Source organism: Strix uralensis, chromosome 5 (genome assembly GCF_047716275.1).
Source record: "Strix uralensis isolate ZFMK-TIS-50842 chromosome 5, bStrUra1, whole genome shotgun sequence".
Classification (NCBI taxonomy): domain Eukaryota; kingdom Metazoa; phylum Chordata; class Aves; order Strigiformes; family Strigidae; genus Strix; species Strix uralensis.
Genome location: NC_133976.1, coordinates 25797487 through 25813939, shown reverse-complemented (window position 1 = coordinate 25813939; position 16453 = coordinate 25797487). Strand labels below are relative to the sequence as shown.

The following is a 16453-nucleotide window of genomic DNA, read 5'->3' as shown; positions in this document are numbered from 1 at the left end:
TTCTGTCCCAGTGTTTCTAGTTCCCAGTCCAGGTCCCCATACTGCTAGTGACTTGCTAGGGACAGTGTTCAGTTTTGATATTGCCTCCTATGCTCGTGGCATCTCAGAACCTTAAAAATCTCCTAAGGCTTTCTTCCTGGCAAAGCCCTGCATGGAACTGCCATGCCCCTGCATCAGGAGGCCTCACCAGGCACTGTAGGACCATTGCGGTGACACCTGCCTTCACCAGTTTGCAACTGGCTCCTCCACAGACACCTCCACATGGTCTCAGGGAGGTAAAGATGGTGGGGAGAGGGCAGGCAGGGGGATGTCTGAAGAGACAAGCTCCCTCTGGGCCTGACTAGTACTGATCCCTTTGCTTCATTGGGTTTGGGAGGTGGGTGTTACACTGGGCAGCCTGGCTTCCTTGTACCCTGCTGCCTGCCACAGCCAAACTGGGGCTGAGGCTGCGGCTCCTGGCCCGGCAGGCTACCCCTTACTGAGCCTGGGTTTCAGCCAGAGCCCCACCTGGCCCTTCAAATGCTGTCAGCTTCCATGCACTGGCATGACTACAAGAGATGAGAAAGGTATATGCAATTCTTTTACTGTTGGCAAAACCTAAACCAGCAAAACCTTCTGGGAGCCTGGGAATAGTGGAAAATACTGCTGAGGCTCCCTGCGGTCCCTCCAGCCCAGCAGAGCTGGTACCACGACCGATGGAGGGGACTGCTGTGTGCACCCTGCTTGCCCCTCTGGCTGCCCTGCCCCACAGCAGCCACCTGCCACCCTGCCGCTCCCCAAAACGTGCATTGCACTGCAGCAGCATGCATCCTGGGGTGGGGGTGCCTGCACCCCTGCCCTCCCAGTCTCCCCAGACACCTTTCGGCAAGCACTCAGTCAGGGCACGAAGAAATGAGAATGGTCTCCCTCAGCAGCTCTCATTTCTTCCTTTTTGCTGAATTCACCTCAACTCACATGTAGATGAGGCTGGTTTGCTGCAGGAAAAAATTGCCACTTTGGGTTTCTCCCTAAACAGCTAGGAAGAAGCGTAACTTGTCCTTCCCTGCTTGGCTGAGCTTCCAAGTGTGCTGAAAAACACTTTCCTTGAAGCTCTCATTCTCAGTTCAGAGAATCACAGAATCATCTAGGTTGGAAAAGACCTTGAAGATCATCCAGTCCAACCATAAACCTAACACTGACCGTTCTCAACTACACCATATCCCTCAGCGCTATGTCGACTCTAAACACCTCCAGGGATGGGGACTCCACCACTGCCCTGGGCAGCCCATTCCAACGCCTAACAACCCGTTCTGTAAAGAAATGCTTCCTAATATCCAGTCTAAACCTTCCCTGGTGCAACTTGAGGCCATTACCTCTTGTCCTATTGCTTGGTTACTTGGTTAAAGAGACTCATCCCCAGTTCTCTGCAACCTCCTTTCAGGTAGTTGTAGAGGGCGATGAGGTCTCCCCTCAGCCTCCTCTTCTCCAGACTAAACAACCCCAGTTCCCTCAGCCACTCCTTGTACGACATGTGCTCCAGACCCTTCACCAGCTTCGTTGCCCTTCTCTGGACACGCTCGAGTAATTCAATGTCCTTTTTGTAGTGAGGGGCCCAAAACTGAACACAGTAATCGAGGTGCGGCCTCACCAGTGCCGAGTACAGGGGTAAGATCACTTCCCTGTCCCTGCTGGCCATGCTATTTCTGATACAAGCCAGGATGCCATTGGCCTTCTTGGCCACCTGGGCACACTGCTGGCTCATGTTCAGCCGGCTGTCAATCAGCACCCCCAGGTCCCTCTCTGAGTGGCAGCTCTCCAGCCACTCCTCCCCAAGCCTGTAGTGCTGCTGGGGGTTGTTGTGGCCCAAGTGCAGCACCCGGCATTTGGCCTTATTGAAACTCATGCTCAGTTGAAACTCAAACTCAGTTCCTGCAGCCTTGCGTGCTTGCAACGGACCCCTGAAGTCCTGCGGTCTGTTCTTGCTGGGAAACCAGGAATTAGTCATGTTCCCACCAAAAAAAAAAAAAAAAAGCTGCATTTTTCATAAGTTGTGTGATTTTGAATGATGAAATTTTGAATTCTTTCCAGATCATATTGAGGTCATAGAAAAACAGGTAGCAGGCACTGTCTGTTTGACTGCCAGTGAGGGGTTTTTGTTTGCTTTTTTTCTTTATAAAGGTATCATGTCCTTGGATATTTGTTTGCTATATATTTGGTTTGAAGAGCAGACATATATTCACTATAAATCACTATATAACCCAAATATAATCTTTAAAAAAACCCTTGTTCTCATGAGGAATCATACAACAGTTCAAATGGTTTGAAATATTGAAAACATCTTTTAATTGTGGAATTCTATACAAACTTGGGTAGATACAGAAGTGGTCACGACAAAATGTGTTCTTATTGCCTGAAATTTTTCACAGAAATAGAAACATTGATGGCAAGCTTACTGACATCCAACATGATGAAATATCTTTAAACTTGCAAATGAATAGACACAGCAACACTCCTAAGTAGTTTGTATGTGTTTGACTGTTCTTGAAGTCCTACTACTTATATACCAACCTCAAAATACAAAGAACTGAGATTAAAATTTTTAATGCACACCACATAATAATGTAAAATTAAGCACAAAAAAGGTAAACAAAGTGTAATCCTGAAAATACACTATTTTTTTACCTAGGGCACTGACTTATTCCAAGAATTATTTTCTGTATAGTTGTGTTTTAAGTGAGGCACACATTTTGTTTTCTGCACAGGACATCAATATCTGATGGAGATACAAGAATGAATGGTAATGAACAAAAGGGAATGAAATGTAATCACAAGTGGAACTCAAACTTCATGCCAGTGTTCTTGCAGCCCTAAGCAAAGCTATACATTAAAATATGCTACAACCATTGTTCTCAAAAAGTCCTTGGCACTTTTCCTCTGATAATACTTTCATTTTTTTTTAAAAATGGAGCAAATTACATTTCTGCACCTATGTCATAAGGCAAAACTATAATTGCAACTACAAGGACAAGTTACCAAAAAACCCCCAATCCAAAGACAATCTCCACCCTCAGGCCATCACCCCCAAACTCCAAATGCTTGGTGAAATAATATCATCCTTCCTCCTCATCGCTGTCTTTCATAGTAATGCCCTGAAGTCCTCCCGCGTCTGTGACTGAGACTGTGGCTTCCTCTACGGTCAGACGGCTGTGAACAGTGTCATAGGTCTTACTGTTCAGCGTTCCCTCCAGCACACCTTGCAATCGGAAGTCTCGGTAGGTTTTCTGTGGCAAAAATAAAACATCCTGAATTGGACCCGAGCAAGTCTGAGCAGTCTTCCACTATACACTGGCCATTTCTAGCATGCCAGTGGCTTCATGCACCCTGCAGTCAGGGACCTGTCATCTAGAGTTTGGTAGATTTTGTGGTCTTAAGTTTCTGGGCTGCATGAGGTTTCTGTAAAATCTAGCGTCCACAAGTCACACTTTGATGGTCATTCCTTTAAGAGATTGTGTTTTGTACTACAGTTCTGTAACTGTATGCAGATTTCATAGTAACTTCCATTTTTCTTATTCAATAAGAAACAAAGAATTTTTCTAACTGCATATTGAAATGTGAATTGGCTACAGGTAGTTCTGTCATTTCACAGAAAATATAAGTGTCTGACTCTCCCCATAATATGATTTTATTTGCATTTATCTTTACATTTATATGCCAAATGTGGAAAAATAACATAAATTTTATATTATGATCTATATTCTATAATGTGAACATTTCTCAGGTGACTGCTCCAGCCAATTAATTTACATTCTAAGTCATCCACATTTTGACTCAAATCTACATCTTTCTGTTTTTTGTTTCTTTGTTTGTTGTGGGGTTTTGGTTGTTTTTTTTTTTTTGAGAAAGTTTTGTTTCCCTGGTATTCAGCCTTCCTATGAACCAGCAGATAGGTCTTTTTTCTTTGACTTTCTATCAAGAATTCTGAGTGAAATTATTTTATTCATTGATGTTATATTCAAGTGAACATATGGAAAATCATCTACTCTGTCTTCCTTAAGTTGTAACATACTTGAAATAATATTTTCCGAAGTTAGCTTGAAAAGCTTGAGAAAGACAAGTTGATCTAGCTAGTTTCTTATTTTGTATACAGTTACTACAGGCTCTTGGTGTTTATGGAAGACACTATGAAAAAAAGAAAATGGAAAATAATTGAGGGCTATCAGGCCCATTCCTCTGTCAGAGGAGACTGTGCACAACCCTTAGAGAAAGAAAAGAGAAAAGAGCTGATCTTGTTTCACTCAGTACTTCAGAGAACTGCAAAAGACACCTCTGAAAATGGGTAACATTCACCTGGGAGAATTTTTTCTGCCACTATCTATGATGATTATTTAAACCTTGTCTGAATCACTGCAACAGAGATTTATTTGACTTTCACAGGTCAACTTCAAAGTCAATGGATGCAGCTTATGTTTTGCTCACACACTCCTGCGAGTACCCTGCCTGGTCTTTTTGAAGTGTCACCATTGCATTCCCTTTTTACAACACTGTGCATTCAATTTCCTTTTAAGCTGCTAACAGGTCCTACAGCAATTTCTTTCCGTTTTACATTGTATTCCTCCCATTCTCAGACCAGCACTCTGGGGTTCAGTCATTGCTCTTCTCTTGACATACTTTTGCAGGATAATAATGTTCACTTCCAAGCTTAGTTTTTCATTTCTCCCTAACTTTCCTTGGTCCTTGACCCTTCTTTAGTTACATCCCTCTGCATGTGTCTCAGACATGTAACGATATCTTTATGCCATCATCCTCAGTCTTGGCTTTAATGGGAACAAGCAATGTTTTCTTCTTCTGGTCATTCTTAATAATGCCACTACCTTTGCTGCATCCAAACGTGGAAGAATGAGTAAGAACTCATCCCATGTCCCTTATAAATGACCTCCTACTTCTTTTTTGGAATATTTCCAAGAGATGACAGGGGCAACACAGGCTCCCAGTTTTTTCAAAAAGCAAACAGAAAAGTGCCTCCATTCACTCTCAAGTTTGGAAGAACTGTGCCTCTCCACATGTCCCTCCCCAGCTGGGCTGCAGGAGTGAAAGTTTCTTATGATACTCTTCTTGAACCACTGCTTCTTACTTCCCAGCAGCCTCCTGTCTGCTGAGTTCCTGTTTTACCAGTTCTGTCTTCTTCACCCACCAAAACACAGGTGGACAAGTTTTTCTATCTTCTAGTACATTGACCAGTACCTCTATGATTGACATCATCTTCTTCAATCTCCCATATCCACAGATGGTGCCATGGAATAACACACTTAGAATTTATGTGCAAAGTAAACCAGGTCTACAGGCACAGAAAGGTTGCTGCTGTAATCAGTGTGGCCCCATCACAACCAGGAGCCCACTTCTGTGGAACAAGGATCACCAGCGTGCCAGGCTGCAGAAGGAAGGTTGGTTACAGTGCTGCTCATTCACCTGAACTTCAGTTTTATAAGAGCCTCTTCTAATCTCTGGGTGATATTTAACTGGTATAACTTAGTCTACCCATTGTTAGATGTTGCTGGACACAGTTTTTAGACCCTATAACACTTCCGCCCCCCCCCCCGAGGATGATTACCTTCACTTGAGAAGAGCCTTAAACCTCTCACAAGAGCCATTCATTTTGACCACAAATAGCAAACTGCTTTTGCCATTTTGGCATATAATATAATGAAGAGCCAGATACTGTTCCTAGGGAAATCAGTTAAGGTCAGAAATAGCAAAGTTAAGCTTGGGTGATTCAGGCAGGGAGCCATGATGTCATCATTATTATGACTGTTTTTTTGCATATCTCTCTCTCTGTGTTTTTTTTTTTTTTTTTTCCTTTTAACTAGTGAATCCTGAAAGTTGCAGTTGCAATTCTGGTGTCCACAAGCTAAAATGCTTCTGACTTTGCAGTCTTGCATGAACTTAATGAGAAAATATTTTGAAGAAATCAAGGTCACCATTGACAACAGCTGCTTCTTATTCCACATTTATACAGATAACAAGAATGTTCAGAGTTAAACAAGACAGAATTAAAAGGAAAAATCTGTAATGGCTTTCTGTCTCTTACCTAAGGCTATTAACTAAGATCTCAAAGGGATTTAGGATGAAACTTTCTTTTATGGTAGGTTAACCCATAATTGCCGATTGCAAGGTATTTTACACTTTGCTCCGAAGCACTTGACATTGGCCAGTGTAAATGACTGAGGACTGGACTGGAAGGATTGGTATTTCTATTGATACTTATCCCAGAGTACAAAAGATTAGAAAATGTTATCTAATATATTGAATACTGTTTTCCAACTGAACCTAGTAATCACATGCGCATGAAAAAGAAAATAGTTACTTTTTAGGAGAGTGGGAAAAAGGGAGAAAGAACATTACTGGGATTATTACAGTAAACCAAAAAAATCAGTAATATGACAAATAATGATTTATTAGGAATACCATACAGCATTGCTGTACAGCCAGTAGTAATCTGTTAAAATTTCTCAGAACGATCTTAATTGTCACTGAGTCCAGAATGGATGACAGTTACTAGTGCATATATAATTAACATTAGAGGTTTTAATAAATTGTTTTTCTTCTGAAATTTGTTACAATTGTGGAAAAAAATTCCCAATGTAAAACTACATAAGTTCACAACTTTATTCCACATTTTTTAACTTATCGGATGATCTTAATTAACATGGATGATCCTATCCATGTTAATTCTTTATCACTTTTCTCTCTTTACTATGCAGTCTAACACAAACACATTTTATTTACCTTCACTATCTTGATGAGAGTCTTCAGCTGGTAGATGTGAAGCTGAAGGTCTAATCTGTCAGCCAACCACATGCATATGACTTTCATGGAGCTGCTATACCATTGCTGAAAAGAAGGATAAAAAAACCCCCCAAACACCAAACAACACTTAAGTATTCATTTAACAGATTTGGTAATGAGAGGTAATGAAACACTTTGAAATGATCACAGATCAGCCCTTGAAGTCAACAATGATATAATTTCCTGTTAAGAGAATTGCATGGGTCAATAGGAAATCAAATAAGAACCTAGACTGTTCTTTACATGAATTAGCAACTGCCATTTTGTCTTTCAGTTACAATATTTTCAAGCAAAATAGCATTATGCACTTTGCTATCTGTCAGTAAGAATGAATAGTAAATACACAATTACATGAGAGAATTGACAGCTAAAACAGCAAGGGGAAAAACAGGTAGGGTATGGAGAGAGAGAATCTGCAATACCTAGATTTTCCAATACAAACAGGAAAACAACATCAAACTGTATGTGATCTGTCTTGCTTTTTTCTTTTAAATCACTCCTTTATTAAGTAAAAAAAATCAGAAATACATGGAAACTGTATTTAAGTATGATCAAAACACCAGTCCTCCCAAAATAACTGCGTTAAGGTTTTGTTTTATGTTAATTACTAATTATAATTGCAGCCTACCTTATTTCCTTTTTATGTCTTAGGCATGGGTATGTTTTCACTCAAAGCTTCACAAACAGATGGGGTAAGAATAAGCTCTCTGCTGTTGGTGTCTATGTTACCGTAAAAAAATGCTCAGATCCAAATAGCAACTATAATAGTTCTTTCACATTAACTGGATTAAAAGAGATTTTACTAAACATAGTTGTAGCAGTTTTCCTCCCCCTCCTGCAAAATACCAACCAGATGTCATTTAGTCAAACTGTAAAAAGGAAGGGATTTTTTTTTCATTTTAGCAGTGAGAGATTATAAGAGTTTGTGTCATAGCTCTGTTTCTAGTCTCTTTCCCCACAGGGAAGGGGCTTAAATTATTTTCTAATGTGATTTCCTGTGTCTTTACAAAATACACAGCTATGCAAAGACAGGAAACACAGTGCATATTTTAAAATGCAGCGTGTTAGGCAAGGTATATATTGTGAGTAATTCAAAGGAAGGATCTAACATGTCTCATCAGCCACCTCTACATTAGCAAATAAAATAAAACATATATTGAAAAAATGAAGACAAATTACTGTCTACTGGATGTAACAAAAGACAGAAATAGAATTCTTTCATCAAAATGTAAGTTGTCTGGAAAAAGCTTTAAAGGCATACAGTGAATATATGTAAATATTTTTTCCTTACAGGATAACAGTCTCATGTCATTGTAACTATCAGTTTTACAATAACTTTGGAATAAGATTTTAATTTAATAATGTCTTCTTTTTATTTTATTTAATGCATTAAAATGTATTTTAATTATAAATAATTAGAAATAAATTACTTTTACATATTTTAGAGTTTCTCCTATTAATTTACTATTTTACGTAAGTGAAAAAACACACCACGCAAAATGCGGCTAGTTGTATGTTTCATAAAAGTAGTTTGATTTATTCAATAAAATGTGGGACTGACTGGATATCCATAAAATACGTGTTTTTTTATCACTGAATGACATCCCTATACTATTTACATATTTACATTCACCCCAAACATGCATGCTGGTTTTGATTTCCTTTATAAGTACCTGTAAAATATTTCTACTGTGACAGAGTTGTTATTGGTGGCAGCTGTAAACTATATGACAGGTGTTGTATGTATACAGATGTCTAGAAAATAAAATACAGTTGAACTTATTCACTTGGGGAACTCTATTGATCTAATAAACATAGAAATTCATAAGCCAAGCATTCTACTCAGAATAGCTGTTGTTATTTGCCATAAGATGAGCTCAATTATTATATTGTCACTCAGACTCTACAGTTGTTAATCTTTAACATAATCATGGTAGAGAGAATGATTTTAGTAGTGGAGTTTTATCAAAACTGATATTCTTCCATAAAAAAAATCAAATAACACATCCATGATGTATTTAGTTTGTATCAAGCTGAAAGCAGAAGGGGCTCAAACTTGCTCACACAAACAAACTACAAGACAGGATCGAAAATTCTGTGATTGGTTTCCCCACGCAACATCGCTGAATGGTGCCAGATCACTGAGAATAGACCCAGTCTCAGTTTTCTGGCAAAACGTGTTTTAAAGCCCAGCCAGATAACTTAATTAAGATGGGTGCAGTAAAAATTAGAATCTCCATACATATCTGTGATATGCTTACATGCACTGAAAACAAAGCTAAGAAATTGGAGGAAATTAATTTTGCTACTCAAATTTGTGAAAGAAAACAATATAATATGTTTTCCTGACTAGTTTTGATACATTAAACTTCCAGTGAAAATGTTTATTTTGGCGATTGTGAAATAATATGTGCTCCTCTGTCAACATACCTTGTTCAGAAAAATTATGACTGCTGTTGTATTAGAAAAAGATGTATTCTTATTTCAAATTGTCACAGTATTTTTAATAAAAATCACATCCATCGTATTTTTAGAGTGTTCCTAGAGGTACTTGTGGAGACGATTCCTGTTCACTATTGGCCTTATATCCACTAGTTTTGAGCATTTAGTATAGGCTGAAGCTGCATAAACATAAATCTGCTGGACACTGTAAGAAGAAAAGTAAGTATTTCGCTATCCCTTCTTTTGGAGCCTGTTAAAATGCACAGCACTGCAAATGCCTCTCAGAGGTGGAATCCAAGCCACACATTTTGACAGCCATGAGCAGGGATGCATCTACTGTGACTTATGGGAATCTATTGCAAACTCAAAAGCTTCAGTGATTAATGGTCCTGAGATTGTACAGATTTTAAGTAATAATAATTATTAAAAAATCCTTCTAACTGGTTTTAAGAAAAAGTCACTTTTCTGCTAGTAACAATAGTACTGAAAGGACACTGTGACTCTTGCAGATGTCAATTATATGGTATTAGTGCCATATTCTTTGCTGTTGTCTATACAAGAATAAAGCAGTAAGTGTTTATTATATATTTTTCACATCAGCACATAACAGCAGCCAACCTCTTCAACAAAAATATGTTTGCCTCCCTGTTTCCCCCCCTCTTCTTATTCATAGCTCATCCAGCTGCTGTAAGGGCATGCATTACTCACTTCATTTTCCTGAGATACCTCTTTTAAAGTAAAAAATAAGAGAAAAGGAAAGGCTAGGGTTGACTCTGTGAGACCCCTGTATTTATTCACACTTATTGTGCATGACTGTAGACTGGTAAATCATATTAGCAGCCCGTCTCCCCATCAAGCTGCTACTTGCTTTCCAGCCCTGGGAAGGTTCAACAAATCAACAGGAGCACGGAAAACAGAACATCAGTCTAATCTAGTGTTTAAGGTGAAGTTTTCAAACCCAATCTAAGAAGATCTTTAGAGCAAGCAACAAGCTGAAGGGCTCAGAAGGTGGTATTGACAATGAAAGAGTGTTGAAATATTGAGAAGCGCAGCACTTGTGCATTTTTAATAACAAGAGGGTCAACAAGGACACAGCTCCCTCAGTGCCAATAGTTGCCACACCAGGGCTATAAACGCTCTCAGTTCATCAGATTTCTTAAACAGTTCATCAGCTTTCTTAAACACCCTAAACCTCCTCAGCGGACCTTTAGTCTTAAATTAACAAACCAAAGCAATGAAAGAGGGTGCAGCTTGAATGGCCAGCATTGATCCCCAACGGGGCTCAGCGCGGCTACAGGCACTGAAAAACTCGCTCCATTGTCGGGAGGAATTGACAAACCTCCTCGCCTAAATAGTCCAGTGAAGGCGGGCTGGAGGCACGCAGCTGTAAAGGGCTCCCCTCGCCCCGCTCCCAGCGCTCACAATGCGCCAGGCATGAGCTCTTTGTCAGGCCCAGACTCTGCAATTTTCTAACAAGGATTAAAGTTGTTTCTCGGCAGGGCCAGTGAAAAGCGATTTAGCAACATACCGTGCTTTCTTCAGGCAAGTTAAAGAGAAGTAGTTAAGGAATTTCATTATTCTGTTGACCGGTGGAAATACAAAACAAATATATTAAATATTCACCATCTTTCTGGGTGCCTGAGCTATAACATTCGCAGAACGGTTCAATTAAATATAACACTTATGGGCTGAAAGCAAGCACTTCAGATTTATTTTTGAAGTTTTGTAAAAAGGTGCAGCTGTTTGCCACCTGGAAGGAGGCTCAATACATACTAATACACAATGCTTTAGTCCTTCTAGGGCTGGTATCCCTAACGCCTGAGACACAAGACCCCGTTGCGTTTCTATATCTTGCCTGCTTTTGATAAATGGGCACTGTCAAAATGCTTTTTCTGCTGAATATGGCAGGGGGAACAGCTTTTATAGGAACTCCATTTTATCTTCCTATGGAAGCCTTTATTGTACTATTGATCAGGAACTGAGTCGCTCAGATGACAAGGGGATGTTTTTATTTCCTCCAGCTCTACTTTTCCTACCAGGAACAATAACAAAAAGTATTCTCACTGAAGAGATTGTACATCAAAGGCAGCATAACCTAAAATGCATAAGAAATGCTATGAGCATGTTAAATGCTAAAATGCCTAGTTCTTATTAAAAGGCAACACTAATACATTGTTCCAGGATTTTGATAGCTAGCATCAGTAGTGTGCCATGGAACTTTTAGAACATTTGGAAAAATGTTAAATGACAAAAGAATAAATAAGATATTCCTTCAGAATGCAAACAGCGAAAGTTAGGAAAAAGTTCCTGATTTAAGTTTTATAATTTGTTTCCATCTTTGTAAAATAGGAATAATCATACTGACCTCCTTTGTTGAATGTTAATGATAATGAGGGAACCAAGTGTTACTTGTAGTGCCTTTGACAACACTCAGGTTTAGAAGTTATAGCTGTATTTTCAAGTTTAGGTGTAGATATCATCCACCTAAATGAAGCTTTTTACCTGAGTAGAGAAGAGTTCATAAACTCTTCTGAAGGCTGGAAAGCCTTGGTAACTCTAAAAACCAAAAACCTAGGGAATGATCTGTCAACCTGTGGGCCACCATGATACATCAGAAGGTCACCTGCATCTTGTAAATACACAGAGGAACACCAAAGTAAGAAATCAAGTCAGAAGAAGTAATTAACATTCAAAATATCTTTATATCTGTTGCAAAAATGGAAAATATTTAGTTACAAACAAAAAGCAACAATGAAGTAACTTTGCATAAGATATTTATACTTTTCCCTCAGGTTTAGGTAGCCTTTTGATTAAGAAAGCCTGAGAAACCTTTGAAGGTTGAAGCAACTGTAGGTAGACATAGACAAATGTCTCAGAATGTAGAGGTTTTGTTGTACTCTCTTCCTGCCCTATCAATTCTGATTCCTGACACAGGCGATTTATGAACTGGTCAAAACATCCATTTGTTCTGCTGAAGGGAGACCAGAACTTGTTGAGTAGAGATGTAGTGCCCTTCCACCACTTCCTGCTGTATCTTCACTCCCCTGGGAGTAACAAATTATCTCCCCAGTGACTTTTCTTTTTCTAGATCACACTGGTCATAGATGTGGACTAGTCTGTGAGGCACTTCCAAGTTGCATTTCCAATGTGACCAGAACAATGAAGGAACAGAAGCTTCTCAGAGAAGAGAAAGCTCTCATGCAAGACCTTTCCCATCCCACTTTTCAGCTCCATGTAGCTTCATGGTGACAGCCACTGCCCTTCTGCGACAGGGCATCCAACTCCACAAGAATGTGGTTTCTCTATACACAGCCTCATAGTGCCACAACATAAAATGTTGAGCTAGGTTTGACTCCAAGCACTCAACTTACAGTGACATTCCTGAAAAAATATTCTCACCAAAATTCAGAATTTTGCCTTTGTGAAAAGCCCATGCAAGGGTGGTATTTTGTGTGTGTGTGTCTCAATGTCATTCTGAATCAACAGAGAAATTTATGTTATTGAGATGTGCTTCTACATTAGAGACAGTAAGAGTCAGTTGGCAGAAGTGGTCATTTAGCTGGCCTCTGACTGTAGAAATAAAAATTATACCATCCCTAGATACAATAAAATTTTCACGTATGCTTGTAGCCTGAATATGCTTACAGCTACCCTGATGCTTCTGGCTGTTTGTTTTTTGGCAAGATAGCAATCTTTCTGTTTAGAATATCGAAGAAGTTTATATTATTTCTCTGAAAAATGAAAAAAATCTCCACCTTTTGATTCAAAGCACTGCTATGACCAGGGAAAAAAATTATGTGGCTTAAATTTCATAGCAAAATGAATACAGAGGGAAACAGCTGACATTACGACTGTGCCAAGAGTTAGAATTGTATCTCCACTTCATGGGCACTGATCACGCTCTACTTACCTAGATGTTCACTTCCTGAATATTTACTATATCAGGACACATTACTTTTATTGTTATTTACAACATATAAAATACAGTCAATACAAGTATAAAACTGAAAGGATGTTTTAATATACTTTAGCTTTCATCCAATAATAGTATATAACCATCAATATGAGGATATCGGACCTGGAAAGTTTGGGGGCTTAATTTTGCATTTTCTTCAATGTTCACAAAGTTCAAGAATAATATTGGGTTTGGGTGTCACCATGATGCCACTATTTTTATTCCTTTTGCATTTTTTTTTCTCTAGGAATTTTCATTTTAAAAAAATGAAAGAAATGAAGATTAAAATAAGCACAGATAGAAAATCTATGGAGTTAGCCTTGCTGGAACTGTGGGTTTATCGGGCAGTACAAACAAATGAAGCCTTTCCCATACACCAAAAATCAGATGTTTAAAAGCCCTTCATTTGGAAAATCCAAATGATTAAATCAATATGAAGTGTAATATGAAGAAATCTGTATTTATCTCTGCCCCCCATTTTGCTTCAGTTCCTTCCCACATTTTCATTCAAGGACCTGTCCAAAAGTCCTCCATTGCTGTATCACTCACTTCTGCTATAATGCTCCCAAGCCCTGATCCCTCACATGCTTCTACTTCACACAGAGCCCCCGACACACCCATCCCATCAGTGTCTTATGCTTCTAATGTTCAGCACCACTTATCAAGGCATCTTCCTGGAAACATCTAAGGCTTTTATCCAGCTTCCGTGTTCTGGTTCCTCCTCTAGGCCTGAAATGCTAAGCTAAGTTTTGAACTTTGGCTTGGGAATGTGCAAAAATGTTCACAGCCTAAATTACAGCTACATGTACCAGGAAAGGAAAAGTGAGAAAGAAACCACATACTGCTGTCTGCTTCAACACTCATACATATTCTTGTGATAAAGGGATCAGGACCAAGACTTCTTTAGATTGGTCATTTCAAATTACAAACTCTGTTTGGGTACAAACTGCACTTTCTTTTTCTCCGCCCCCCCCCCCCCCCCCCCCCATTTTCCTTTTCTTGTGTATGTGATTGTATCAGATTTATTAACTTGCCTCTTGCACCCTTGCTTGGCCAGGGAAGAAAGGTTTTCTTCCTTCCAGTGGGACTCTTCCTTTGGTTTCCTTCTGCCTTTTTTGTGCTGTTACTCCAAAGAACCTCTCAAGGAGCTCAAAAACATTTTGTTTTTCTTAAGAATGACTAATTGATGAAACAAACACTTTAGCCTCTAGTCTGTCTCTTCCCTGCCTATTTGAATGGAAGATTCCCACTGTCACTCCCAGAGCAATCAGGAGAAAAGTGAAAGGAGCTCAACAGAAAGAGAAACCCAAAACCTGACAGAAAGATCTTGTTCAGCAGGACTCGTGACAACAAACAAGTGAACAGTTGCTGGATGTGATATTTTGGTGACACAAGGAAAGAAATTAGGCAGGCTAGTTTTCAGAAATCAGTAATGAGAAGAAAAGAGAGAACAGGACTCACTTAAAAGCATATTAAACATCTTTGAAACTTCTAGGCAAAAAGAATATTGTTCTGAAATAACAAATAATGTCTAATGTAAAAAGCTTATCTTTTAGAAGAAAAGTCAATTTTTCATATTTTAGGCTTATAATTAGAAGTTGGCTAGTTGCTGTGGAACTGCTGCCAATACACAAATAAATATACACTTTTAATATAAAATACATAGTACTCATCTCTCTCTGTGTTGTATATTGGTTGCTAAACAGCGATTTACAATATTTATGCTACTTTATGACATTTGTGACCTTCATTTTTTTTATGGCTTCTTCACATACGGTAGATGCGCTTGGAAACTTGTAGTTTGCAAAATTAGACATGCATAACTTCCTTCCATATCTGGACATATGTAATGTTGCTGTTCTGATTTTAAATACTAGGTACTAACATAATGCTCATGACTACAAGAGACTAACAGCACAAACAGTTTCCCCACTGCACTCTGGATACGCAGTGCATCTGTGAACAGTACTTCCATAGGTTATTCTGGTGCTAAAACTCTCCAGAGCAAACATTGTCAGTCTTGCTACAGTGTGTTGTGTCGCAATTTGGGTCTATCTGCAAACATCCTCTAAGGCACAGAATGGGGAACATCACTTGAGTGACCTTGAAATGAAAGCCAGCTTGGATCCTCAAAATAAACAAATGAACATAACGCAAAATGACCAAGTTGTTACTTATTATAACACCAGCCTCTTGCTATCAGGCTCTAGTTTTAAAAACCATACGAATGCACTTAGCTGCACAAATGCTAAGCAGTCTTCCTAAGTGCATGCGTAACCTTAGTAAGATTAAAGGTTCAGGTTCACTCTGCCTGTAAGGTATGTAGCTTTTGGTCAATCATCTGGGACTCCTCAGGGAGTCCTTGGAGTGAGGCATCGGCAAAGAGATCACAGGAAAAGATCTCCTGTGAGCTGCATCTCTCCCTTAAGGTGAGTATACTCTTAATCTCTGTACCATGTACCAAAAGTGAGGTGAAGTGAAGCTGAGCCAAAGTCTGTATTGTAGCTTTTACACTCACATTAGCAGTTCTTGTCCTAGAGTCTACTATTTAGAATCCTTGCTCCATGTGGAATGAGGTCAAGTACATATTTTAATTAGAGTATTTAAAGCATCCTAGGTTCCTCTGGGTGAATATTTACAGGCAGCTTATTTCTTTCCACCTCAGTAATCTTGACTCATCATCCATTTACTCTGTATGTTATTGCAATGGCATATGACAGGGATGCATGCGGCTGGGAAGTTGATAGGGAGTTGCTCAGTGGTGGGGCCACTCCTCTCCTGTTCCACATTGCTTGGGCACCACACTGGACCGCTGCTCCAGCCTCCTGCTTCCCTTTTGCTTCTCTCCTCCCCTCATCTCTTTGGAGCAAGTGGCCTTGGATTGGGCAGGTGCCTGGTTTTCTCCTTTCCACCTCTGACCCTATTGCCATGTGCACTCTTTCAGCTATGCAGAATTTACAGCTGTGTTGCTTTTTCTTGAGGTGGTTTTTCTATTAATTTGTACTGTTTTCCTTGTACACTGTCAACACTTTTAGTACAGTATAATACAAAGGATAGTCAATGCAGTGTAAATTAAGAAAATATATGATGAAATACTTGAAAACGATTTAAAAGAAATCATCTCTATATAGGTCAACACTTTTGCACACTGAAATCAGCACTAAAGCTTCAGTTCCCCATGATCAAACAGTTTAAGAAGCTCTTTCCACTGATGAATCACTGACTTTGTCAGAG

The 16453-nt window shown here is 39.3% G+C and overlaps 1 protein-coding gene across 10 annotated transcripts in view; it reads right to left on the bottom strand.

Annotated features, from left to right (window-relative positions):
* Window positions 1–2298: 2298 nt before the first annotated feature.
* The window catches only part of CADPS2 (calcium dependent secretion activator 2), a 321289-nt gene continuing 307134 nt past the window's right edge, over window positions 2299–16453 (bottom strand). For all 10 annotated transcript variants that reach the window (XM_074870153.1, XM_074870154.1, XM_074870157.1 and 7 more), the window contains 2 exons: window positions 6763–6867; window positions 2299–3260 (listed from right to left, as the gene is read on the bottom strand). In XM_074870153.1, the coding sequence (XP_074726254.1) occupies window positions 3090–3260; window positions 6763–6867 (276 nt within the window). In that variant the 3' untranslated portion in view covers window positions 2299–3089. The remainder of the gene's footprint in view (window positions 3261–6762; window positions 6868–16453) is intronic.